The 27259-nt window shown below is 41.4% G+C and overlaps 1 protein-coding gene across 4 annotated transcripts in view; it reads left to right on the top strand.

Moving 5' to 3' along the window:
- The first annotated feature begins 39 nt into the window (after positions 1 to 39).
- lrsam1 (leucine rich repeat and sterile alpha motif containing 1) overlaps positions 40 to 27259 on the top strand; it is a 40995-nt gene continuing 13775 nt past the window's right edge. Inside the window, exons 1-17 of one of the 4 annotated variants that reach the window (XM_039780633.1) lie at positions 40 to 315; positions 624 to 669; positions 3762 to 3946; positions 5844 to 5900; positions 7064 to 7108; positions 8601 to 8678; positions 15438 to 15506; positions 16983 to 17067; positions 17165 to 17286; positions 17373 to 17463; positions 18045 to 18154; positions 19010 to 19039; positions 22320 to 22442; positions 23656 to 23795; positions 23918 to 23962; positions 26842 to 26912; positions 27092 to 27191. In XM_039780633.1, the coding sequence (XP_039636567.1) occupies positions 3875 to 3946; positions 5844 to 5900; positions 7064 to 7108; positions 8601 to 8678; positions 15438 to 15506; positions 16983 to 17067; positions 17165 to 17286; positions 17373 to 17463; positions 18045 to 18154; positions 19010 to 19039; positions 22320 to 22442; positions 23656 to 23795; positions 23918 to 23962; positions 26842 to 26912; positions 27092 to 27191 (1238 nt within the window). In that variant the 5' untranslated portion in view covers positions 40 to 315; positions 624 to 669; positions 3762 to 3874. Of the gene's footprint in view, positions 316 to 351; positions 420 to 623; positions 670 to 1523; positions 1617 to 3761; positions 3947 to 5843; positions 5901 to 7063; positions 7109 to 8600; positions 8679 to 15437; positions 15507 to 16982; positions 17068 to 17164; positions 17287 to 17372; positions 17464 to 18044; positions 18155 to 19009; positions 19040 to 22319; positions 22443 to 23655; positions 23796 to 23917; positions 23963 to 26841; positions 26913 to 27091; positions 27192 to 27259 lie in introns of those variants that run through there. The other 3 variants (XM_039780632.1, XM_039780635.1, XM_039780634.1) reach the window with 3 other exon arrangements.

Here is a 27259-nt window from a genome sequence, read left to right as displayed (position 1 = left end):
GGGCGATAATGCATCTTAAAGCTAGTTGCAATCCGCTAATAACTGAGCTAAGAAGAAGATGAGCTGCAGTTATTTGTTATGATTTAGCAACATTCATAGGGAAGCGGTATCAGCTGAGGAGGGCTCGTATCGGGAATATTGCTGCGTTTCTCTTATTTTATGAAGTAGGAAGGTTACGTTGAATAACGTTAGCTACTTTCGGTCCCCTTCTTTTTTTTCGACGACTGACTTGGCCTAACGTCCCACTTTAATTTGACCAGCTAACGTTAACGTTACCCAGAAGAGAGTGAGAAGCAGCGAATCAACCCACAGCCTGTTAGTATGAAATGAACTTCGTGGTGTTGTTATAGCTAGTTTTTGGTGTATTGTTTAGCTACATGCTAGCTTTGTTAGCTCGCGTTTGCTGAATGTAGAGAGTGGTAAGTTGTCATAGGGAAGCTAACATGATCTGCCTTGACATTAACGTTAAGCCTTTATCAGTGTGACTTAGAGTTAACTAAATTACATACAGCGAGCTAATATCCATATGGTTGTTAATTAGATTAGCATGGGTGTCTTAACAGCGGTTGTTATATGGTGTAAAGTATTGCTAGGTTGATCACCTTTGAGTTTTTGTGTGCTAGTGCTACGCTCTTAAAGATCCAACGTTCGCTAGCTACATCATTTACGGTAATCCACCCTGCCCACATCCACACCCACAGGGCCCATATGTTACTTAAAACATATACCGTAAAAACAAATACACTTACAAATATATGTGAAAATAAATGGAGCGGTCCAATTAAGTCTCTCAAGAGTCAGTAGTTATAAATTAATCGAGTGTAATACTGTAATACTGTATCTGAAGTCTCTTTTATATAGGCCTTAGTCATCCCCTAATACTGTATCTGAATCTATCTCTATCTGAATACAGAAAACGTTTAGTTACGTTGTAACTTGGTTCTCTGAGTGAAGAGACTCTCTCTCCACCGTACATATGGAATAAGTAACAGTGGAACTGTTGGTTCTACAGGAGAGAAGCCAGTCATTTGCGTTTTGTGGCCAAACCACAAATGCTCGTTTTTCATTTTGTGACTTTCGATTGAATAAAAGGACTATTTTTCCAGTCTTATTTCTTCATTGAATTTTTCCGTAAAATAGTGCTGCAATCTTGTCTCAATCGCGTGAACCCAATCTCGCGTCTCGCCTCGTGAGCTGGGTGCCTCATCACACCCGTACATTTGAACTTTTTATTTTGTTCATTCACAACACAAGACAAAATAAGAGTTTACTTGCAGAACGTAATGTGCAAAATAATAGTTTTTCTCGATTATTCCGTTTTTGTAATCAGTAGGAGCTGAAATCTTAACGGCGATTCAAATTTGCTTTAATTGCACAGCCCTAGGTACTGCTTCTCTAATTCCATCTGTGTTGGCTTCAGCATTCAGCTGTGATGGTTGCTGCCTGCATGGGAGCTGTAATGGATGCCCATTTCTGCTTTTCAATGTTGTAATGTAATATGCAGAATCAACACTTTCTGAAGCCTTGGAGCAGTTCAGGGGAATAGTCAGTTCTGCATTGAAAACATCTCTTCAAGTAGTTCCATGAGGCCAGACCTCGAAGCAGTACAACTTTAGGTGTATTTTTTATCTCTGTTTGCTATATGCACAAGATTGTTACCCTTGCACTTGTTGCACAGAATTTGTTCCCACAGCCCTAACCCTAACCCTAACCCAATTACACCCAAAATATTGTCCAGTAGCAATGGACAACGGATGGAATGTAACTCTAATTTTAAGAAAAATCTTAGAAATGTGGAAACAATTCAATTCAATTTTATTTATAGTATCAAGTAAGTATCGAGTTATCTCAAGACACTTTACAGATAGAGTAGGTCTAGACCACACTGTATAAATTCCAAAACCCCAACAATTACAGTAATTCCCTCAAGAGCAAGCATTAGCAGTGGCTATTGCGACAGTGGCGAGGAAAAACTCCCTTTTAGGAAGAAACCTCGGCAGACCCAGACTCTTGGTAGGCGGTGTCTGACGGGGCCGGTTGGTGGTGAACATAGGGCTGTGGGAACATAGGGCCTGATTTTCAGTGAAAAAAAGATTTTTAAAAATGTGGGAATATAGGGCTGTGGGAACATAGGGCTGACCCCTCGGTCTGGCAATGCGAGACTACCCTTGCACTGAACTCCAGCACCAACAATTTGATTCACTGCGTCGGCCACCAGTCCTGGTTGTGTTTGCTGTGTTCGTTTTGCAAGTAGAATATCTCGCCACAGAATTTTTGTTTTTGTGCTTTTACAATCTACAATTTTGTCTGCTCTCCTTTTTTTGTTTTTAAATGAGCGGAGAAGTCCAACTGGCATGTATTGCAGACCCTGCCTTTGAGGGTTGCTTTTCTGGAGGCTTGTTGCTTTACTAATAATGATTCATACTCTCCCTGTGTACCCAAATCAAATGAAAAACATGCTGGTTGGCTTTTACTATGCAGCAGTAGTGCTGGCGATACGGCCTAAAATTTAAAATCTCAGATCTTTTTTTTTTCTTTTTTTTTTACACCACAACCAGATTTAAGATTTTAATTGTTTTTTTCTTCTTCTTGAAAACAAATTACAAAAGTCACAGGAATTATTTAAATAAGTTTAGTTTTTTATTTTACAATAAAAATGATTAATAAAAGCAAACAAACAAAGATGAATTACCCTATTGGGATTAAAGTACAATATTAACTTTCGTCAAACTTTTTAAATAAAAGTTTTTTTCTGATTTTTTTTTTTATTTTTTTATTTTTTTTTATTGGATCCTTGAAGAAAAAACACTATGGCACCTGTTCAGAACTAGCATTAAGGTTATTGTCTCTCTTGGTTGTTTGCATTTATTTAAACCAATCACAATCGTCTTGGGGCGGAGCTAATCTCCCGTCGCAAATATGGTGGATCTTTAAAATGATCTCATAAAACATTAAAAGATAAAAAATTTGCACCCCACTAAAGAAAACGGCACATAAAATATTAAATGAAGTTAACTGTTCACACAAATACAGTAACGTGAGCCATTTAAATTAACTGGATACATGGTTACACCTCATTTGCCTTTACCAGTGTGCCTTTGCCCTTCGCCACACACACACAGGCAAAAACACACACAATATTTTTTATTTTATTATTAAACCAAATCAAATTACTATAGATGTCATTCGTAACAAACCAACATACATTATCACTTTGCCTCTTTTAGCTAATTGTCTTGGCTTTCCTGACCTCAAACTTCATTCTCATCAGCTTTGTTTCCAGACATAGCAGGCAGCTGTTTTCAGCTCAACACTACCAAACAGCTGACAGACAAGGTAGCAACTAGCTGGTGAACATAGTGGAGCACATAGCTGCTAAAAAAGCAGATATATTTCTCAGGGGTAGGTGGAGACTATAAATGGGTTGAATGTTGGACTTACATTCATCAGCTGGCCATGATTCCAAATGTATGATTATGTTGCTCTACATTTGCTGAATGTGTAAATAGACAATTGAGGGCTAACGCATTCACCATAACACCTTAAGGTGATAACATGCCAGTGTCAGTGCTGTTTTTTGCAACTTGTTCCGCTGCCGAAGTGGCCGAAAAGATGTATTCAGTCAGCATTGACTTGTAAAATTTTAACATCATCGTATGGTGTACTGTGGAACTTTTTAAAAGGTTATTGCAATATAAGTTCACGTCCTATTGCTTCATCTGAATAATCAAAATGTTTTATTTTAATTTTTCACTGTGCAGACGCTGTCAGGGCTTTCCCGCCTGTCCATCAGTCCTCTGAAGTAGCTCTCGTAGTGGAGGGACAGGAGGGAAACCCAGCAGGTAGAGAGGCAGCAGGACGGGCAGGACTTAGCATGCCTCTGTTCTTCAGAAAGAGGAAACCCAGCAACGACTCCCAGACGAGACTGGAATATCAGCTGTGCCTGGTAAGAAGAGTCTGTCAATGTAAAAATGTCCATCCATTTTCTGCTGCTTATCTGGGGGGGAGGGTTACGGTGGAAGCAGGCTATACATGTCAATGGACTGTATTTATATAGCGCTTTTCTAGTCTTTTTCTTTGATAGTCTTTGACTACTCAAAACGCTTTTACAGTACAGGGACCATTCACATTAATACACTGTGGCCGAACAATACAACAACAATTCTTTACCCTCATAGGGTTTTCAAACTGTCTTTTGGCAGCAATAGAGGCAGTGATGTTTCCTGTTTACTGTACGGGGCTCTCACACCACCTCAAAACACACTGCCAAGTGTTAGGGATTACCTCCTCTGTGGTCCCCCCTTTTGGGACAATGTGTCTGAGTAAAGTCAAATACATTTGTTTAATCAGTCAAGCTTCGGAGTTACAATACACAGATCTGTGGGATCACAAAGCACGCAGAGACTAAGTTTCCCTAGCAACAGACAAAAAGCCGGAGCCGGTCCACGTATCTCTAGACTGTCAGACCTCGTGAGCCCCGATCTATTCTTCCCCTCATCTCTTATACTTTATTTCTTGGGCCCCCTCTTCTTCTCCAGCACAGGGACTGTTACCTTCACATAACACATGCCATGGTGGGGGCCACTGTGTTATGTCTCGTCCTCATTTGCTCTCACGTGAAGCGGTACATTCTGTTCCTGTTTCACTTGTTATTATTACTTAATGTACTTTGCTGGAGACTCATGACCTTTAACTACTCTATAGTTATGGCTTAAACTAAAGCTTCTGTGCGTCAGAGTTTCCTTTGTTTGGGGAATGCAGATGTGCCTTGCCCAGAGAACCCGCAACCACCGTCTCTATGACAGCACACAACTCTGTGCAATAAGCATACACCAAAAAACACTTGGTCTCTTATGGAAACCTTTTACATTCTTATTATATTTATTTGCAAATAGTAAGGACATTATTCTACACAAGTCTGATTGCCAGTTAAATGATTGGCCGCTGCATTAGGGCTGCACGATTATTTGTTTCATCGTCTACATGGCGATGTGCGCATGTACGATAGTCACATCGCAGGACGTGCGATGTTAACGCTACACCTTCTTTGCTGCTTGATAGAAAAGTAAACTTTCACCGTTCTCCTTTTACATGATTGTTTACTGGCCAAGCCTTCCCATTTAGACAGGTGGCCACGTGAGCTGTGTGTATGTGAAGAAACGTTAGTCCGATGGGGGTTTTTATGGGAAGTCTTCTCCTGTGTGTAGAAAAGTACCGTAAGCGGCAGCTGCCACAGATAAAGTGATGCACATGGGTAGGGATGCTACAGTAGTCAGTGATTTATTGTTCGCTGCAAAGACAAACTAAAACGCCTGATTAATGCAACGTTATCACGACGTCTCCTGGCCAGAAACAAGGTGGCCGTGATGTTGTGGCCCTCCTCTCCCATGGGGTTCGGGAAAAGTTTGATTTTCCAGCCAGTTAGTGGTGAAGGAGTTGGCTAAGGCTAACGCTAGCGATGCTAAGCCGACGTCACGACCAAACGTTAGCGATTGGTTATGGCAGATCCAGAGTTGCTCTGGGCAGATCCAATAGTTTTAAACTTCAACAGAGTACCCGCCTTCAAGGAAGTTAAAGTCTTTTCAATGGAGAGTGGCCAGACTCTCCGTACAAATGAAATGGACCAGAGTCTGGTAGGACCAGGCTAGCCATTTGGCTGGTGGACAAAAAAGTTTATTTTGGACCCTGGTTATGAGTATGAGACCATTTTCTTCATCAAAAATGCATCATCCCTAGTGTGGAAGTATTTCCTTTGTTAGCATAACATTATCCATCTTTGTTGTCCTAATAAACAAATGTCTATTCCCGAACAAACCCAATAACGGTTATTTCTTGTTCTTCAGTCTAAGGAGGCAGGTGCTGATGACATCCTTGATATTTCAGCTTGTGAGCTCTCAGAGGTGAGTATGTTGCTGTCAACAGCTGTGAGGCAAGCTTCTTTTATGACTATTTGTGACAAAAGTCTATTAGTAGTAGAGGTGGGGGGGGAATCGATGCGATATTTTCCGTGGCAATGCTTTATCGATACACATACGCCGACAGAAGAATCAATGTATTATTATATATGTGTTGGTCGGTTTGTCTGCTTGACAATCCCATTTTGCAGCAATACAATTGAAGTGAGATGAACAAATAGACGTTTATCTTTTTAGATAAAACAGATGTTGACAAAGTTTCCTTTTGGGGACATCATTTGAAATTGGGAAAAAGTAAATTAACTACCTTTTTTTTTCAACCTATCCTATGTTTTTGTGTCTAAGTGACTGATGGGAACAACAATCTTTGACGTTGGTCCAGTATTAAGCGAGATCGCTGCAGTCGGCAGCAGCGAAACAAGCTACAATGTAAGTTAATAGGGCAGTTGTGCGGATTGTATTTACCTTCACAAAAGTGCTGGTTTTGCCACTGACAGGCTCAGATTAATATTCTAAGTGTCTGACAACATTATGGAAAGGAATTCTAAGGAGGTCGACCTTTCTGTTAAAGAGTAAGATCCTTTTTTTAAACATAAAAACATCCGCGAAATAGCGTTCGCTAAACCCACCAGACTCCATGTAGATAAACAGTCATGTTAGCATCGTAAAATACACTTCATTCAAAGTCGACGGACACAAAATAAAACTATGAAAAGCCGTTTTGGGTCGTCTCATCACTTTTCCAACCATCACAAGTTAAAATGAACACAGTTTACCGATTTACATGTGAAAATACGTTGGCTCTATACACGCTAAAAGTATTGCTTTTGTTGTTCCCATTAGTCACTTAGACACAAAAACATAAGAAAATAGGGTCCAGGTTTAAAAAAACTGTAGTTACCCTTTAAAATAGGAGCACATTTTGCTCCCTTCATGAGCGAAATCCTGCCTTATTTACGTATGCTTCAGGACTGATAGGGACTTGCTTGTCATGCTCTTGTGTGCATGTTGACTTCTAGGATTGAACCATTACCTTCCATTTTTTACTGTTGCAACTGGCTGCATAAGCAACTGTTTGTACAATTCTGTATTAATTAGTGTGTGGTTACTACTGCAGATGATGACATCAATGGTCTGTTCTGCCACAGGTTCCCTCAAGTGCCTTTTCCATTTGCAAGGTGCTACAGAAGAAGGTGAGAATGCAACATGGAGACATAGTGTATTTATTTTCTATTCTGTGTATGCATTAATACTGTATCACCAATATGTAACCTATAAACCACCCCTGTGTCAGTATTAGGGATGCACCGAATCCAGATTTTTGGGGTTCGGCCAAATACCGAATCCACTGGTTAAGATTCTGCCGAATCCAAAACCCAATACCGAATCCTCCTCCCATCCTCAGTCCACTAACACAGTAAACACATGAATGAAGTAAACAGTGACTGTCCTTCGTTTGCCGTACCTGAAGTTGCTGCATTTTGGCTGCTGTCTGTAGATTCCTTCATGCACAACTCGTATTCTTTCGGATGTTTCATACGCAAATGTTTTAATAGCGGCGATGTTGTGTATTGTTTAGGGTCCTCGCCACCACCAGACAAATCGGCATTGTGTAGCTCGACTTTTTTGACTGAAAGTACTGCCAAACACTTTTTCTCTTCACAAGTTCCATTTTCACTTTCTCACAGCCTACTGCATTGAACGCTCCACCTACCCAAACACCTTCCCGTAATCAACGGCAACGTCATTACGTCGACCAGCCGTAGCGCAAGCGTAGGGTTCAGTTCGTTGGAAAAACATTCTAAGGTTCGGCAGAAAGCGAACTCCGTCAAAAAGCCCAATATTCGGCCAAATCCGAAGCCAAATCTTGGATTCGGTGCATCCCTAGTCAGTATTATGGCGCTTTTCCATTACATGGTACCTACTCGACTCGCCTCGACTCTACTCGCCTTTTTTGGTTTTCCATTACGAAAAAAAGTACCTGGTACCTGCTAACAGGTACTTTTTTTAGTACCTCCTCAGTCGAGGTTCCAAGCGAGCTGAGGCGAGCCGAAAATGTGTCGTGAAACCCTGCAGGCTGCTGACTGGTCGGAAAGAATCGTCCACTGATCGCATTGCGGAGCGGGACATATTTAAATAGTTTAGCCAGCGGTGTTTTCTGCCGCGGGAGGCTCCGGCCCCGCGAAGCTTTCTCCGCGCGCACAAAAGTGGCCTGATGTTTATACTTGTGCGCTGGTGTGTGTCGAGTCGCCGTGTGTGTGTGTGTGTGTGTGTGTGTGTGTGTGTGTGTGTGTGTAGCTGGTGAGCGAGGGAGAAGTGACAGAGTGATGGCGATTATCTCCGCAGCGAGTAGCGACTCTAGAGTCATATATATGTGAGAGAAACAAAGTGTCTGCCCTGTTCTTTCTGACCACGGTGGGAAATCTGGAGCAGTAAAAGTTAACTCTCTGATTTCATGTTGTTTACGGAGAAGGAGAACCAGGAAATGAGTCGGGAATGCAACGCTACCAAGCCACGCCCACGGCAGTCGCTATGACGACCAGCCACGCTGAGGCGGTACTAACATCTGCAATGGAAAAGGGACTCACAGTGCGCCGAATCGAGGCGAGTCGAGCAGGTACCATGTAATGGAAAAAAGCCATTACTGTGTCCCTGGCTGAACAGTCCTGTGTTTCTCTCCTTCAGGTCCTTATCCTCCATAACAATGAACTGAGGTCATTGCTGCCCAAAGGATGTGACATCAACGCTCTTGCCACTTTAAAGGTAATGTAAACCAGATACATTTAGAATGCTGGAAATTGTAAGTGCCTGTATGAAGCAGGGCTGAACGATTAATCGTTTTCAAATCTCGATTTGAAAGAATGCAATTAGCTAATCGTGAAGACCGCGATTAATCGCATGTGAATATTTAGTTGAATATTTGGTTCAACATTTTGTATTCCTCTTTTCATTATTATATTCACTGTTTTTTTTTATAAGATAAATGCTGGAATAATGTTACATATCACAGATTGTTTACAGAAATGTCCTTGTCTAAGAAAGCGTTGGGAATCTGAACAAAAAAGGTGATAACACGATGGCTTGAGTTGCAAAACGTGACGCTGCTTTTATTTATAAAAAAGTGGTTAAACAAAAGCAGGACGACCAAAGCAAAAACATAAGACACAAGATTTTCACTAGCAACATTAAGCACACCCTGACTCCCATTGCTGTTCTTTTTTTTTTTTTTTTTTTTTTTTTGGTTTTGAGTAACATCCTATGCATTGCGTTACTGCCTCCTACTGGTAATTACTCGTTAACTATTATTTGATTTCATTATAATTTTCTAAATAGTCTGGTGCTTTTCAAAAATGTAAATACAGTATATGTTTACTTCCATTTACGGAAACGAGATACAAAATACAAATAGGAAAAACGTTATTGTCCACAGATGTGAAAAGGTTTCTTCGGTTTCACCAAGATTACAAGAATACAGGAGAGACAGGACATTACAAACAGTACATAGCCAAGACGGCAAAACTGACAAAAATACAATAGACAATACATTTCATAATAAGTGACTTTACGAAGGTAACATTTACAAAAGTAAATAAATAGATAAATATAGCCTACTAAAAATGCTTGCTGTGCATAAAACCTGCAACCTGGAAATCTGCCTCGCCCTACATTCCATTCTTAAGTACGGTTCCCAGTGTTATTTAGCACCTTCACAGCACTGCGGATGAAGGATTTCTTAAAGATGGTTCTATTTGCTGTTGGTACTCTAAAACGCCTCCCTGAGGGTAGGAGTTCAAACTTGCTGTGTAATGGATGGGAGGGGTCACTGATTATTTTCTCAGCTTTTGTTTGTAATGCGTTCCTCATAAATACTCTGTCCTAAGTGCTTTTGTGGCTTCCCTATAATGTTTGAGGCCATGTTCACTATTCTCTGCAGTTTGTTCCTCCTTTGGATGGTTAGGTTACCATACCACATGATCATGTTAAAAGATAGGATGCTTTCCACTAAGCTTTTATATAGTTTCCAGGATATTTTGGTTCACTGCGAAGTTAAGCTTTCGTAGCAGGTAAAGCCGTTGAGAACATCTCTTAAAGATAAAATCTGTGTTTTCCTTAAAAGTAAGTTTGCCATCAATATAAGTGCCAAGGTATTTAAAATCATTAACCATTTCAACTATCTGTCCCTTGATCATTATTGGCTTTATCCACTCTATCCCATTTTGAATAGCAAGCTCTTTTGTCTTACTGGCATTTATTTCTAAAGCCTGAGACACACCAAAATGATAATCGGCCGATGGACAGTCTGGCGAGGTCAGTGACTCGAGTCTGTTCGGTGTGTTCCATGCCATCGTCATTTTGGCAGATTTGACATGTATAATCGGCGGGGCGGGCACTGTCGGCAGTTGGACTCAAATGACCCATCTGATTGGTAGAGCTAACCCGGAAACGGGGAGCGGAATGAGCGTGACTTGAGTCTCTCAAAATCTGAAGAAACTCTTTTAAACTGACCTTTGTTGATCTGAAATGAAGACCGATTCAGCAACTGCACGGCCTCCTCTAACTCTAGAAAACACAAAAACTTACACACATTTTCCACTAGAAAATCTACCCTCACCTATGACCCAGGTATATGGTGTCTCCCACCATCAGCACACTGAGTGTGACTGCTGTTGGCCCTATATGGTTATATGTTATTGTTCGTCCAACCACGTCTCTGTCAGGTGTACGATGCTGCTCTACCGGTACAATTTCTGGCTCCTGACAAGGGTTTCTAGCTCCTCTAATTTGTTTGTTAGGCAGCGAATGTTTCCCTTTGTGATCAGAATTTAAATTATTTTATTTGTCATTGTAAAACATTGTGAAACATTGTGAAACATTGTCACAACCAACTTTAAAGTGCTACTCCTTCTGGTGCCTAGAAGTATACATTCATACACACACGCCATACCCTTCCTCAAACTATACCCTCACATACACATAATGGGACACTTACTCACGCCGTACTATCACACCAAAAAATCTTAGGAAAAGTACAAATGCAGTGCAAAAGATAATAATTCGGCATGATGAAGTCCTATTTCTGTAATTGAATGTTTAGAGTTGTGATGGCTGTGGAGAAAAATCTGTCTCTGAACCTGGATGTGTGGGTTCTGACAGACCTGTAATGCCTTCCTGAGGGGAGGAACTGAAAGTGTTCGTGGCTTGGGTGAGGGGGGTCCTTGATTATGTTTTTTTAGCGGGATGAGGCGATGCTGTCAAGTGTGTGATAGTGTATGGCTGGTTTAAAAGTCCCTCTCCATGTTCTCGCCACACTCCTCTTGTTTCTCTTCACCCCCCATCACACGTTGCCCGATGCCTCCTCCGTGAAAGTCCCTTCGGTATGTTATGTCAAATCCGAATATTGAGCCATGTACCAGGTTCAGCAGTTCCTGGCAGGTGTATGTCAAGGCAGTTTGCCTCAGCTCTGGTTCAGATCCAGGGACTGGAGAGAAGAGAGAGTTCAAAATACCGTATTTTCCGCACTATAAGGCGCACCGGATTATAAGGCGCACCTTCAATGAATGGCCTATTTTAGAACTTTTTTCATATATAGGGCGCACCGGATTATAAGGCGCATAGAATATAAGATACTGCAGTCAAACGTTTGACTGGGGTTGCGTTATGCATCCACTAGATGGAGCTGTGCTAAAGGGAATGTCAACAAAACCGTCAGATAAAGTCAAACTTTATGAAGCGTTCTGACAACTCCGTTCACTCCCTCCTTATAGCATTTAAATCTAAGTGGTCCGGATAAATAGCGATCGTCTCAACGTGGTCCCTGACATGTTGTCATCGGCTTGTCCGCTTCCATTGGACATATCAGAGGCAAACCTGAACGGATTGGCTAATATGAGCTACCAATCGAAAGCTTAGAAGCTAGGGAATACAATGACGCCCACATCGATCATGTAGCAAGCTGGGCAGAGAAGCTAGCGGCGATGACAAGTGCGGAAATGGAAAACGCGTTTTTCCGTTGTGATTCGGCCAGAAACTTCAACATTGTGAGGCGAACAGATCGTTTTGGAATATAAAGCTTGGATATTACATTTCCTTGGACTTTTGTGGATTTATGAAAATCAAGTTTTGGCCAAAATACCACTTTGTTGCTGAAAGGCCAACGAAATCAGGTATGGATGCACTCTCGACAGCTGCGCAGATTATGGCTGAATTGTTTTATTGTAAATTGTTTACTTTGTAACAGTTGTGTAACTGCTATAAAGCATTGGATGATTTATAGCAGTTACACAACTGTTACAAAGTAAACAATTTACTTTTACTTGTGGGCTTAAATTAATCATTAGAGGCTAAGCTTTGAATTGGTGTGTCGCATGGCTGTATATTTTGAATATTTAATGCTTTAAAGTTATAAAAACGCGAATGAGTGGAAGTTTTATCGAGGTTACAGCGACGCAGTGTCCCGTCAACAGGGCAGTGATCCGAGAGGTTGATCCATATATAAGGCGCTCCGGATTATAAGGCGCACTGTCGTTTTTTGAGAAAATTAAAGGCTTTTAAGTGCGCCTTATAGTGCGGAAAATACGGTAGAATAGAAATGACTTAAATGAATAAACTGAACTGACTAAACTAATGTAGTGTGGTGTTTTATTCAACATTGTTTTACTGAATGATATGTATAAACGTCTGACTGCAAATTAATTGTCTGGGTTATGGAGGAAATATTTATTCATAATTCAAATTGAAAGTCCAAAGAGAAAACAAAGCGAGATCAAATGAAAAATATTATTATTTTTTTTATTTTCCATTTGGCTTTGGCTTTTGAATTTAATATTTGGCTTTTGAATTTCAATTTAACATTGGCTTTTAATTTTCATTTAATGTGTTCATGTGTCAAGTCCAAACGAAAAGGCAATGTTAAATGGAAATTCAAAAGCCAAATATTAAATCCAAATTAAAAGCCAATGTTAAATTGAAATTCAAAGCCAAATATTAAAAGCCAAAGCCAAATGGAAAATTAAAAAATAATAATAATATTTTTCATTTGATCTCGCTTTGTTTTCTCTTTGGACTTTCAATTTGAATTATGATTAAATATTTCCTCCATAGTCTGGGTGCTTTGTGACCTGAGTGGCTTTACCATGATGTGCCATCCAAAAGTGACCGAGCCTTCTTCACAGTCCTATTTTAAGGGGATTTTATTATTACTATTATTTAACATGATGGTAGAAGGTGCAATATGTTGAACTGAGGCATATTAGAGATGTCAGTTTACAGGTACAGTACTGATATTTTTTATTGGAATTGTTTTTTATAATTATAACTTATAGCTTTTGTGATAAATGTTCTGTGTGACGGTCCAGTGTTCCACGCTTTTTGCTGATTTTATCTGTTACGTCGTGAATATTGAACTTGAGCTAATCTTTGAAAAAATAAAAATCACACATTGAATCGTAATATTTAGCAGAAAAATCGCAATTAGATTCCCAAATTGTTCAGCCCTAGTATGAAGCATGTCACAATGTTAAATGATTTTAAAACCAGTTGTCCATTTTGGACTAGTTTAATTCGAGTTCTCTCTCCGCTCATTTCCAACCCAAAGCTGCGTGAGGCTAGGTTTTCTGGGATGGCATAAGCAGAGGATATATAGACTCCTGTGTAACCATCAGATGTTTAAACATTTATGATGATTTACCAAAAGACCAGATTTTTTTTTTATTTCTTTTAACCCTCGTATTATGTTGAAAAAAAATGACATTGATGATGTTACGGGTCAAAATGACCCGTACAGTGCAAATACACTCAAAACCAACTTTTTTTCCTCATCACAAACATTTTTTCCCCCAAAACTGTTTTTACCAATTATTTAGTGAAAATATTTCCGGTATACACTTGCATATTCCATGCATAGTAGCTAGATTTGGCATCCTAGGATGCCCATATTTTGATGCCATACTTGGCAGGCTTGTTGGGCATGTACTGTCAGAAGGGACAGGGCCCCCTGAATGGAACAAGGTGTTCATCTACAGTGACATGGGGACCAGGATTGTACAAGACAGGTACAATTTTGACCAATTCATCCCATACATCTCTGATCTCAGCTAGTTTGTCTCTTTCACTCGACCAGCTCTGGTGTTGCGGAACACCCAAGCTTTCGTATGAATTGACTCCAAAGACATTGTTGCTAGAAATATCGGCCTTCCACTCTCATCATTCCACAGACTGACAATTGCTTCTCCCTTTGACTTGTACACTCCAGCTAATACTATTCAATTTTATTTTATTTATAGTATCAAATCATAACAAGTTATCTCGAGACACTTTACAGATAGAGTCGGTCTAGACCACACTCTATGAATTCCAAAGCCCCAACAATTACAGTAATTCCCCCAAGAGCAAGCATTATCAGTGGCTGTTGTTACAGTGGCGAGGAAAAACTCCCTTTTAGGAAGAAACCTCGGCAGACCCAGACTCTTGGTAGGCGGTGTCTGACGGGCCGGTTGGGGGTGTGATGAACAGTGGCGATAATAGTCACATTAGAGATAATGGAACAGTGACTTTGAGGTAGTCATGGAAGTTCATGTCATAGCAGGGCACATTGTGTCGTACTGAGTAGTGCAGTCTCCAATACCAGATCCTGACTACTCTGTGCGTATGAACATCACAGCAGGGTGTTGCGGGATGTAACGTGGCACTGCAGAGCATGGGTGGATGCTGTGGACGCAGCAGGACTAGGATTTCAATGTATGCATGCAAGTCAATCTTATCCAGTGACTTCCATTTCTTTTGAAATACACACCTCCCCTGCAAGTTGGTCATGTCCACTATGATCCTATCTATTGGTTGGGATATGAAGAGATGAAATGGTGATTGAATATCATCAACTAGTGTGGCAGAAAATCTTGTGGGGCTTGGAGTCATCTTGATGACAGTCTGCCTTAGCGTCAGTGTTTTGATGTTGACCATTTTATGTTAGCATCTTTAGCTGTCCATGTTGAGGATGATTGCTGCCCATTGTTTTCAGCTAATGTATACTACACCAGACTGTCCCCTGAATCCTCTTCATCATAGGAAAATTCACAATCCGGATCGTCAATAGCGCCGCACACACACACACACACACACACACACACACACACACACACACACACACACACACACACACACACCCTCCCACACACACACACACACACACACACACACACACACACACGTACACACACACACACACACACACCTAAATGGGTGTTGAAAGTCTCCGGGTCAAAATGACCCGCAACATCATCTTTGTATACAAACTCTGAACAGACATTCCACTACACATCAGTGTGTCCAGATTTTATGAACAAGTTCATGACCCTAAATGAGGAAATGTCATACAATTTCATGGAGAAAAAGATAGGTTAACCAGTATTTTGGTCAACACAAAAACGCAAATGGGTCAAATTGACCCTTAACATAATATGAGGGTTAAAAGCCTAAACTCTGACCCCCGCTTCATCACAAAAACAAATCTGTTTGCTTCCAAAGGTTTTGGATCTACATGAGAACAAGCTCACTTCACTCCCAGAAGACATTGGGAAGCTGGCGTCACTGCAGGTAAAGCCATTCTAGACTCGACTCCTGATTTGCACACCCTTACTCCATTATCTCTGTCGTGCCCCATTGCATTGTTGATGCACATCTTCACCTGCATTGCACTCATATCTGTTGGCGCTCTTTTGCACTATTCAACTGCTTAAAGGAACACGCCGACTTATTGGGAATTTAGCTTATTCACCGTAACCCCCAGAGTTAGACAAGTCAATACATACCCTTCTCATCTCCGTGCATGCTGTAACGCTGTCTGACGGCTCCAGCATTAGCTTAGCCCAGCACAGATCCTGGAGGTAACTGGTTCCAACTAGCCTACTGCTCCGAATTGTGACAAAAGTGACAAAATAGCGCCAACATGTTCCTATTTACATGTTGTGATTTGTAGAGGCACAAGCGTGTACAAAAACAAGCGTAACATGAGACGCAGCCATCTTCTAACCGTAAATAACCGGAACTATATTCTCAGACAGGCTTGCTGCGAGCATATCACTCCCGCAAGTACTATATTCTTCCGCCTGAGAATATAGTTCCCGGTTTTTTTACGGTTAGAAGAGTGTGTCTCATCTTTATATTGTTTTTGTGCTACGCTTTAGTGACTCTAAAATAAAATAACATATAAATAAAGGCTATTTGTCACTTAGTCGAGCAGTAGGATGTGGAACCATTCACGCCTGTTCTGGCTGCGCTGCGCTGACAGAGCAATGCGCACACAGCCTACACACACTGAGATGAGAAGGGGTATCTTCTATCCATCTGTGGAGTCTGATGGTATAAGCTAAATTCCCAATAAGTCCCAAATAAGTTCCTTTAACAGTTATTCTGTTATTCTTCCCACCTTTGTTGTCTCACACTTTTTGTACATCGACTGATCTACATCACTATCTAGACTAACTGTATATTGACTCTTCACCACATTTCAGCATTTATATAGTCTTGTCTATTCATGTATACTGTGTTATTACTGATCTACATCACTATCTAGACCACACTTCGCACTAACTGTATATTGACTCTTCACCACATTTCAGCATTTATATAGTCTTGTCTATTCATATATATTGCGTTATAACTGATCCACATCACTAACTAGACCACAATTTGCACCAACTGTTTTTTTTACTCTTTTCTACACCTCAGCAGTGACATAGACTGTCTATTCATGTATATTGTGTTATTACCATATCACTTTTGCATATCCATCGTCTTACTTACACCTCACTTTGCACCAGCTTTGTAATGCCTACTTAATCTGCACTTTATGTAGCCTATTGTATTCTGTATTCTTTTATTATATTGAATGTGAAACTGTATGTTGTCCTGCACGCTTATGGTTTTCTTGGCCAGGTCGCCATTGCAAATGAGAACCTGTTCTCAACGGCCTACCTGGTTAAATAAAGGTTAAATCAAAAAATATACAGGGAAATGAGTGTACACGAATGCTACGCATCATCCATGTTTGTCCTTTTTGTGTCTCGTCAGATTCTGAATATGGAGAGGAACCGTTTAAAAGCACTGCCGGACTGTATCGGGGATCTGCGACTTCTCCAGACACTCAATTTAAAGGGTATCATGCTTGCTGCGTCCTGCTTGCTCCCATGAATGACATGTGCAGGTCGAATGGTGTTGGTTATGTTTTCCTACATCACTCTGTATCTGAATAGGTAACTGTCTCAGTGAGCTGCCGTCCTCAGTTGGTTCTTTGAGCAGCCTGCGCACCCTGGACCTGAGTGACAACAGCATCGTCCAGCTCCCCAAAGCTCTGGTCTACATCCGCACCCTTGAGGTGTGTGTCTTAGGATTCACACTAACAGGAATGTAAAGGCTAAAAACGTACAGTTTTTAATAAACCCTGTATGTGTGCTGTGACAGAGCTTTACACTTGATGCTGCAATGATGTCCTACCCGCCTGCGTCCGTGTGTAAAGAGGGCACAGAGAGCATCCAACGCTTCCTATGCACCGGTGAGGGAGCGCGCGCACACACACACACACACACACACACACACACACACACACACACACACACAGCACTATCTTTGTGGGGACCCGTCATTGACATAATGCATTCCCTAGCCCCTTACCCTTACCCTAACCTTAACCATCACAACTAAATGCCTAACCTTACCCTTACCCTAACCTAATTATAACCCTAATCCTAAAACCCTTTAATGTCTTAACCCTCAAACAGCCCTTTAAAGTTGTGGGGTCCAGCATTTTGGCCCCACAAAGCTGTCCGGACGCCACAAGTATACTGTATTCCTGGTTTTTGGACCCCACGAATATAGTTAAACAAAAACACACACACACACACGAAGAGGGTGTAGGCCCATTGGATACTTAGAAACCCAACATATAAGCTAAACAAGAAACAACTAATAGCTCGGTGTTCCAATATCTGCATTCGCATATAAAGTGTATAACCCATCCAATATTTCTGGATTCTGGCCCTTTTTCGTGCAGTGGAAAATCCAAAGATTTCAGTTTATTTTATGTGTCAATATAAGAGAATAATGTTGGATTTCATGGTTGACATGGTTTTTCAGAGCTGGGAGAGGAGTACTGCCCCCCATCCCAGTATCTCCTGCCGGTGCTGGAGAGTGAGTGTGGGAAACAGAACTCTGACTGTGTGGATGGCTTGGACGAGGCCTGGCAGGTACTGTAGGTGACACACACACAACCCTATGCAGGAGTACAATCTATACTACTAACTGACTATTCAGTGCTGTTCACTTGGACCTTGTTAAAGAGCCCCTATTATGCATTTCTCGTCTTTTAGTAGGTTATATAGTTTATGTATATGTAATAAATGTATACAGTACAAGTACAAAAAAAACAATTCAAATGGAGCTTTCTCTCCCACAGACATCAAATTTTCTCAACTGGCTCGCCCACATTCCTGTTTGAAATTACTCAATTAACGATGTCACTTTTGTGCTGCCCGTTGGTGCTGCTGCCTGCGCAAGCATGGCCCGCCCAGTGGCTTGTTCGCATTTTGGTTGACCAATCACAACAGAGTGGGCCAGCTGACCAATCGCAGCAGACTGGGCTTTTCAGGAAGGCGGGACAAGATCTCAGAGAGAAGGCTTGTTCGAGATGAGCCAGGCCTGCGCAATAATATAAATAAATGGGCCTGATTACATTTTATTAAATCGGAATCGGACCTAACAGGATGTGAGTGTTTCTGTGACTTCCTGTTCAGCCTGAAGGCAGAGGAGAAACACGGCTGGAAACTGTCCAACAGGACCCCCCCCCCCCCTCCTAGCTGCTGCCGCATGTTCTCGTCCACTCTACAGGCACGGCCTAGTTCATCTCTAACAAGCCTAGTTTTTCCAGTATGAGAAACCTAGTATGTTTTTTGTACATCAAAACATGTAAACCTATTTCAGTAGACCCAAAAAGTACAAATATGACGCTGAAAAGGAGTAGTTGCTGCTGACACTGTGTTAACTGGTTTCTGTTGATGATACTGGAAGTCTTATTCAATATTTCTCCTCACTCTCTGTTGCAGAACAAATTCAGTGACTACGAGAAGAGAAAGGTACGGGACTCCTGTGACACAATCACTGTTAGATTCAGTCTTTCTCTGGTGACTCTCTGTTGCACACCTTTCATTTGTAATGTGAAACCCCACTGACAATTATCACCAAGTCTGCTTTTCCCTCTGAGTTTTCTGTTATTTTGAGCTTTGTTAGTGGTATTGAAATAGCGATATCTTTTTACTTAACCCATGCCCCGACGACTAGCGTTATAAGCTAATTAGCGGTTTGCTGGTCACATTCGATTAGCATGAAAACATGTCCCAGAGAACGGTCGACTCGGTACACATGTGTTATTAACCCCTAGGTTAATTTTGCACCGGAATTGTCCTTTAATTTACTTCAGAGAGGTCAGAACAGGTAGCGTGTGAATCTGCTGATAGGGTGTGAATCAAGAAAGTCATACTTATGGTCATAGTTATTGTTTGGTTTGGTTGGTTTTTATTTAGATATTTTAATACTAATTAAAGGCAGGGTTGGTAACTATTTACAATATACACTTTACACCCCATCAGTCACTGCCTCGCGGTCTGCTTGGAAAGAACCAATGAAATGCCTCCTTGCCCCGCTGCGCGTACTCTACCCCTCCTGTGTACGAGCCTGAGCTCAAAGCGCGTCATTGCCGCCAGAGATACTGCAAATCTACTGGAGAATGGAGGAGAAAGCTCAGCAGCAGTTGCCGTTGCCGTGGTTACTTCCAACTGCCTCCCCTGCTAACAAGGCAAAGAAAAGAAAGACATGCCCAAGTTGCACCAATATAAGACAATTTACAGCAGCTCTTTATATTTTACCTGAGCTGCAAACAACACTGTATCTGCATAGTACAGAAGACTCCGCATACACACAGAGGGCGACGCACCCGCATGTGTTACAGTATCAGAATTTACAGTCACACACACATCGCATATTAATAACGGGCGGTGTTGACGTTACCTTTCAACACACACTTTTCTTCCCCGGCACTACACCAACATAAGTCTTTAGCATAAAGAGTAGGACCGTTTACGAGATCCGCGGATAAACGCGGCGGATTTCGTCGAGGTGAAAAGTTGTCGTGGTGATGTGATGTCAGCGTGATGGAGCGTGGAATTACATTGAAATCCCCTACACTTTTAAATCATTTGTGTGGCAACTTTTGTTTTCCTCCGAATAAACCAAAGAGTACAGACAACAACACAATATGTAAACATTGTAAGAAAAAATCTTATACGCACTAACGACACTATGCAAAAACACACACCACCACACCTCTACTAACTACTGCTAGGGTGACCACCCGTCAGCGTAGGCGTGCGGCCGGCGTTTGAAGCCCAATTCATGCGTGCATAATGAGACCGTGTCCCACAATCAATGCTTGCTCAAAAAGTTGGTCCTCTATCCGCAAGGCACAACACACAACACCCACTGCCACACCCTCTCTACTTTTGACTTTTTTGACCCGCCCCCAACCAACACACGAAAATCGCGAGAAAAAACTTAGCGACAATAAAATCAAACGTGAAGAGTTAAGGGCGCCCCAAACACCCATCAACAAAACACCACTTAAACAAATGTTGACAATGTGCTCAAAAATTTACACCAACCCAAAGGTGTGCACAACACAACAACACAATAATATTAACCATAAAAAAAAAAAAAAATAAAACTCAAAGTAAAAAAAAAAAAAAATAAGAATGAGGTAAGTGACAATAACGGAAATATATGATTGGGAAAGAGTTTGATAATATAAAATATTAAAAAAAATAATATAATTATTAAAAAAAATTTAAATTGAATACAAAAAAAAAAAAAAAAAAAAAAAAAAATAAAAATAACAAATAATATTAAATATGAAAAAAAAATACTAAGAATAAATATTAGATGAACGTGTGGCTTTGTATGGGGCCACTGTGCTCCTAGTGAAAAAGTAGTCTGGAGCCCTGTATGGGCCCTATTTTAACGATCTAAGCGCATGGCACAGGTGCGTTTAGGGTGTGTCCAAATCCACTTTTGCTAGTTTAATGGCGAAAAAGACAGGGTCCATGTCTTCATTAATTCATAGGTGTGTTTTGGGTGTAACATGCAATAAACCAATCAGAGTCATCTCCCATTCCCTTTAAAAGCCAGGTGTGTTTGTACCATGGCACATAGCTATTATGATGGCAGATGTGCACTGTAATATTTTTATTTGTAATATTGTTATTTGTAATATTTTGCATGTGTTTGTGCTGCTGCGTGTCCCTGTGTGTGTAACAAGCATAGTGTGCACGCGCTGGTGCGAGCCTATGTGCATTTTACTAATTTGCTGTTAAAATAACAATGAAATGCTGCGTTATTGACTTTAGACCAGGTTTTTGTTGGTCAATGGCGCGATCACTTCCCGCTGCCTCAAGATAGCAATATGCCCAGAATGCACCTGAACACACCTCCCTGTAAGACCAGCACGCCCATGGGCGCACAGATGGGCGCAGGTGCATTTGCTATTTAAACAACATGGGCGCTTGCGTCGGACACTTGCGTCGGGCTTCGCGCTGCGCTGGGTGCAGGATAGGGCCCAGGACGTTAAAAAGCGGCGACGCAAGGGAGAAGGCTTAGACGGAGCCCCGAGGAGATGCTGCTACTTTCAAATCTTGCAAGCTTATTCAGTTCAATTCAATTTTATTTATAGTATCAAATCATAACAGGAGTTATCTCAAGACACTTTACAGATAGAGTAGGTCCAGACCACACTATAATTTACAAAGACACAACAATTTCCCACGAGCAAGTATTTGGTCCAACAGTGGCGAGGAAAAACTTCCTTTTAGGCAGAAACCTCGAACAGACCAATGCTCTTGGTGGGCATCTGCTGCTGCCGGTTGGGACACAAGACACTGATACAGATATAGAGAAATATGATTCATAATAATTATAGCAGGTGGTATGATGAACAGTTGCAGTAACAGTAAAGATAGTGGAACTATGACTAGAAATAATAATTGTAGCAGTTATAGGTGTAGCGGGGCGAAGCATTACTTTACATTATGTCCTTAACTGACGCTTTTATCCAAAGCAACTTCCAGTTAAGTGCTTTAAACCTTGAAGGTACAAACTCCAGACAGAAAGAAGTAAGGGCAAGTTCATTAGCTTCAAATAAGCCAAACTACAAATAGCCCTGTGAAAGTGCAACTGTACAGTGTTTCCTTTAGGATATTTATTTTTTGACACTTCGCTGCAACACAAACTAATATATTTATTCACCTCTATTCACACACACACAATGAGGCATATTTTCACACTCTGACTTGTCCCTATGTCCTTCAGGAGCAGAAGCAGCAGTCAAAGCTGGCCTTCGAGCGGCACCTGGAGGAGAAGAAAAAAGAGCACACCCAGCTTATACTCATGAACTCCTCCCGCAAGGAAAACATCCTCAACTCCGTCCGACAGGTACACAACGTGCTCAGTCGCACCTGCGTTCAATAGATATGCATTTAATTGGTTCTTTTAATGAAATTATGTAATTTTATGTCACTATGTCTATGTATTCTAATAAGGGCTGCTCAATTATGGAAACACAATATTTTTTTAAGATATTAACAGTGAACTAAAGAGACATTCATTTCAAGTTTATTGTACAGGTTACATTATAGGAGGCTTTCATATCTACCTCGTTTGGTCCGGACCTTCAGACTTTTCAGTTTGATCCGAACCAAAATTACAGGTGTGAAAGCTCGGCCAGACCCCGGTCCGGACCAAAAGTTAAAGTTTCCAGAAATATAAATAACGCAGTAAAGTACAGAAGAAAACGTGAAAACAGTAGCAAAGTATTTGTACTTTGTTACATTACAACACTGGTTTTAACATCACACTTTTTCCTGCATGCATGTAAACATAGTCAGTATATATTTAATTTTTCTCTTTGATGTCACTTGAAACTGTTTACCACATTATTGGTGATTATTTATCTAAAATCTCATTGTAATGAATATTTTGTCAACCCTACAGTATCGTTGCAAAATCGACATTGATGTATTTGGTCAAGAATATCCTGATATCGGACTTCCTCCATATCGCCCAGCCCTACCCTTAAAGGTCTTGTAGGTAGGATTGCGAATATCCAGGACTTAGCCAAAAAAAACAGACTACCGTAATAAAACTACCTTTCTGTCATATTTGCTGAAACTGACCCTATGTTCCAGTAGAACTACATGAAGCAGGTCATTTAAAAAAACCTTCAGCTCCTCTGGCACCACCTACAGCCTGTAGTGTGATTTGCAAAAATCCACCGCTCTCTGTTCTGATGCACCAATCAGGGCCGGGGGTCTAACTGTGTGTCAATCACTGCTCATGCACACACATTCATTCTCCCTTGTGGGGGGAGGGGCTTAGGAGACCGTTTTGGGCTTTAGCAGAAAGGGGGGAGGGACTAAGAAGTTGTCGATGTTCAAATTTCTTGGCCAAGTCCTGGATCTTCACAATCCTACCTACAGCACCTTTAAGTACAGTAAATATCAGATACTTTAAGACTTTTACTCAAGTAATATTCTAAAAGGAGACTTTAACTTCTACCAAAGTCATTTTCTAGTAAGATACTTGTACTTTTACTCAAGTATTGCTTTGAAGTACTTTATACAAGACTGATTATCTGTCTGATTCTTAGGACCAGGAGCGCCTGGAGCTGGAGGTCAGCCAGCAGCAGAGGGCTCAGGAGGCCGAGAGGCTGCTGGTGCTGGAGAAAGTCAGACAAGCTGAAGACAGCATCAGCAGTCGCGTCTGCAACATGCTGATGGACAAAAGCAGGTAGGACCTGAAGGAACTGGCTAGCTAGGGTTGCTTAATAAACGCTTTATGCACACACTGTCACGTCACATACGAGTCTCTGCTAACTGTGTATGACTGAATATTTGTTTCGATCTCTCCAGGCAGAAAAAAAGTGCAGAGTTTCTTCAAGCCATGGAGGAAGATCGGTGAGTGGACAGACCACTGATCAATAATGCACTGAGCTATTACAGCAAAAAGATATGAGGCACTCCAACACATAGCAGCTCTCATCCAATTGTTTTCCACTTACCAGACTGAGCCTATTTATAGAGCACTTTCCAAGTAAGTAAGTGCACAAAGTGCTTTCGGGGGAGGAAGGAAAATAAAAACAGGACAGGACACAGGAGGCTTTAAAACTGTCATACATATTAGAGGGTGACACGGGAATCAATTGTCACTCCCATCCCATCCCGAGCCCACAAAAATACTCCCGTCATATCCCGATCACGTGACTGAAAAATTGTCACCCTCTAATACATATCATACAGTAGTCCATATCGACGGCGTTCCACTTCCGGGATTGTTCCAGTGCTACTGGAAATCCATTCATTTCGGCTGGATGTCCCTCACCTTCCGCTTTCTTTGTGTTGGCATTTTAAACTCCCTAACCCTTCTGTTGCACGACTAAAACAACTTTTGAACGTACACCAGTGTTTCCTCTATGTTGATTTTGTAGTGGCGGCCCACCGTGGCTAAATGTCTGCCACCACGGTATCAGAAATAGGGCTGTAGAAAAAATGTAGTCGCAGTTGCCTTTTAAATTATCCTGCCGACATAATGCACCTGCCGCTCACATTGCAATTCAACAACAAGTAGAACTATTCAGAGGTTATTGGGCCCGTCCAGTTTAACTCCACATACTGTTGTGTTGATGGAGTTTATTGTCAAAACGTTCGCTTTCTCCCAAGTCGACTACTTGTTGTACCGGACAGACCTGCCCCCACTGCTAAAAAAAATCCTGAAAGAAACACTGTACACGTGTTCCACCAAAACAAGTTCCTTCACATTGCTCCGTCCAGTGCTTAGCACTGCCTAAGACGATTGTGATTGGTTTAAAGAAATGCCAATAAACCAGAGCACATTTTTCTCCCATCCTGGAATGCTGTGTGGACTAACCAGACCCTCTTAAGGAGCTGTGGAGGAAGGTCTGGCAATGCGAGACTAATCATACAGTAGTGCAAAAAATAAATATTATTAGGTATTAAGAAAATACATTCTGTAAAATTGAGTTTTAAGGACATATTCAGATTTTTCCAAGTCTATCTTAATACAATACTACCATTTCATGCCGCTCTACATTAGTTACAATAAAGTAATTGTTATGTATTTGATTCCAGGTAAAGCAAAAATAAATGTGTTCTGAGTCTATCACACCACAGTTAAATCTGTTATTAACCACCCAGCAAAATGTATATAAAATTAGGTTATCGTGAAAAAATAAGCATTATTCTCTGCTCTGAGGCAAAGATTGAGTCGCTGCCATGGGCCACTGAGCACCGACAGACTCTCATTGCAGTTGTTGGTTCGCTAGCACATATACTAAAAAGTAGCACACACACGGTAGCACCGCACCCATCCTCTGAGCCGAAGAACGAGTGCCGCTCTGTGGCAACAGGCTATCGTTAGCAGTTGAGCTAACCCAGTAGCTCACACAGTTTATGGTAGCACAGCACACACCTGGAGCCGAAAAAGAGTGCCGCTTAACAGCTACACACAGGTATAACCATTAGGGCTGGGACGATATACTTTTGTCCTGATTCGATCCATTCACGATACATAGGTGCGATTTGATTTGTATTGGGGCGGCTGTGGCTAAGTGGTAGAGAGGTCGCCTGCCAATCGGAAGGTTGGTGGTTTGATCCCTGGCCCTGCAGTTCCATGCCGGAGTATCCTTGGGCAAGACACTGAACCCCGAGTTGCCCCCGATGCTGCGCCATCGGAGTGTAAATGTGTGTGAATGTTTATCTGATGAGCAGGTGGCACCTTGTACGGCAGCCTCGGCCACCAGTGTATGAATGTGTGGTGAATGGTTCCTGTACTGTTAAAGCGCTTTGAGTAGTTGTTAAGACTAGAAAAGCGCTATATAAAAACAGTCCATTTACATTTATTGCTATTTTCATTTATTGTGATTCTATAAGTATTGTGATTTGATAGTGCTTTGATAGCAATACTCAATATTGAGTATTGGGATTTTCTTTTCCTTCTTTAACACTTCTAGAGACAATAAATCATGAGACATTTCTAAAAAACTAATTGTTTTCTAAAAAGAATGCGCGTCACATGTCAGTCTGACATTTATTACATTATTACATAACATGGATTTTCTGCATTTTCTGCTTTCGGTCTGTTTTGCTGGAAACAGATATGATATAGTCGCCGTCGGCGGTACCGGTATAAACAGAAGATATTTAGGTAAATAACTAGGTTAAAAAAAAATACGTGAGGGCGCCTGGGTAGCTCACCTGGTAGAGCGTGCGCCCATATATAGAGGTACACTTCTCGACACAGCGGCCGGTTGTTTTTTCTAATCCGTATCTTCGAAGTCCTCTGACATGAAAGTGCAACACTGGGCGGCTGGGTAGCTCACCTGGTGGAGCGCGCGCCCATGTGTGGGGAGGTTTACTCCTCGACACAGCGGCCGCGGGTTCGACTCTGGCTTGCCGTCCTTTGCTGCATGTCATTCCCCCTCTCTCTCCCATTTCATGTCTTCAGCTGTCCTGTATAAAAATAAAAAGGCCTAAAAGTGCCCAAAAATGCCCCAAAAAATCATCTTGAAAAAAAAGAAAATCGATTTTTCACCCCATCCCTAATAAACCTGGATCTTCATGTGTCTGTGCATGTTGCCGTTGGTGGTGAAGGTCTGTACACAGATGTTACACTTGCACGGTCTTGTGTTTAGAAATAAATCACTGGTTTTACTTCAGCTGGACTTTAACTGAGTTTTTATTACAATTTGGACATTTTTACCTGCCTAACACTGTAAAAAGTAAGCAGAGCTTTACTAAAAAAAAATGTTCCCCTTCAGGATCCGTATGGAGCATCTGACTGCCATCACACAGGAAGAAGCCAATTCACTGAGGAAGAGGGAGGTGGCAGGTAAGCAGCGTGGCTGATGTACTTTGATGTACTTGAACATCAAAGACTGTATAACAGCTGTAGTATTGTGTTCTGTCCATTTCATTCAGCACTTTCATATTGTAGGGCATTTCTTTTCCTCACAACACCCGTTTCTCCCTCTAAGACCTATCCCGTCTCTTCCCTCTGTGTGTTTTTAGTTGCCATGCAGAAGCTGCTGTCAGACAGCTGTGCTATGAGCCTCCTCCAGGAGGCCAGTGACTTTCGCAGACAGAGCCTGGTGTCTGAGGCCTACAGAAGGTCAAACACACACACACACACACACACACACACACACACACACACACACACACACACACACACACACA

Source organism: Perca fluviatilis, chromosome 17, assembly GCF_010015445.1.
Source record: "Perca fluviatilis chromosome 17, GENO_Pfluv_1.0, whole genome shotgun sequence".
NCBI lineage: Eukaryota > Metazoa > Chordata > Actinopteri > Perciformes > Percidae > Perca > Perca fluviatilis.
This window is presented reverse-complemented; position numbering and strand designations above follow the sequence as displayed.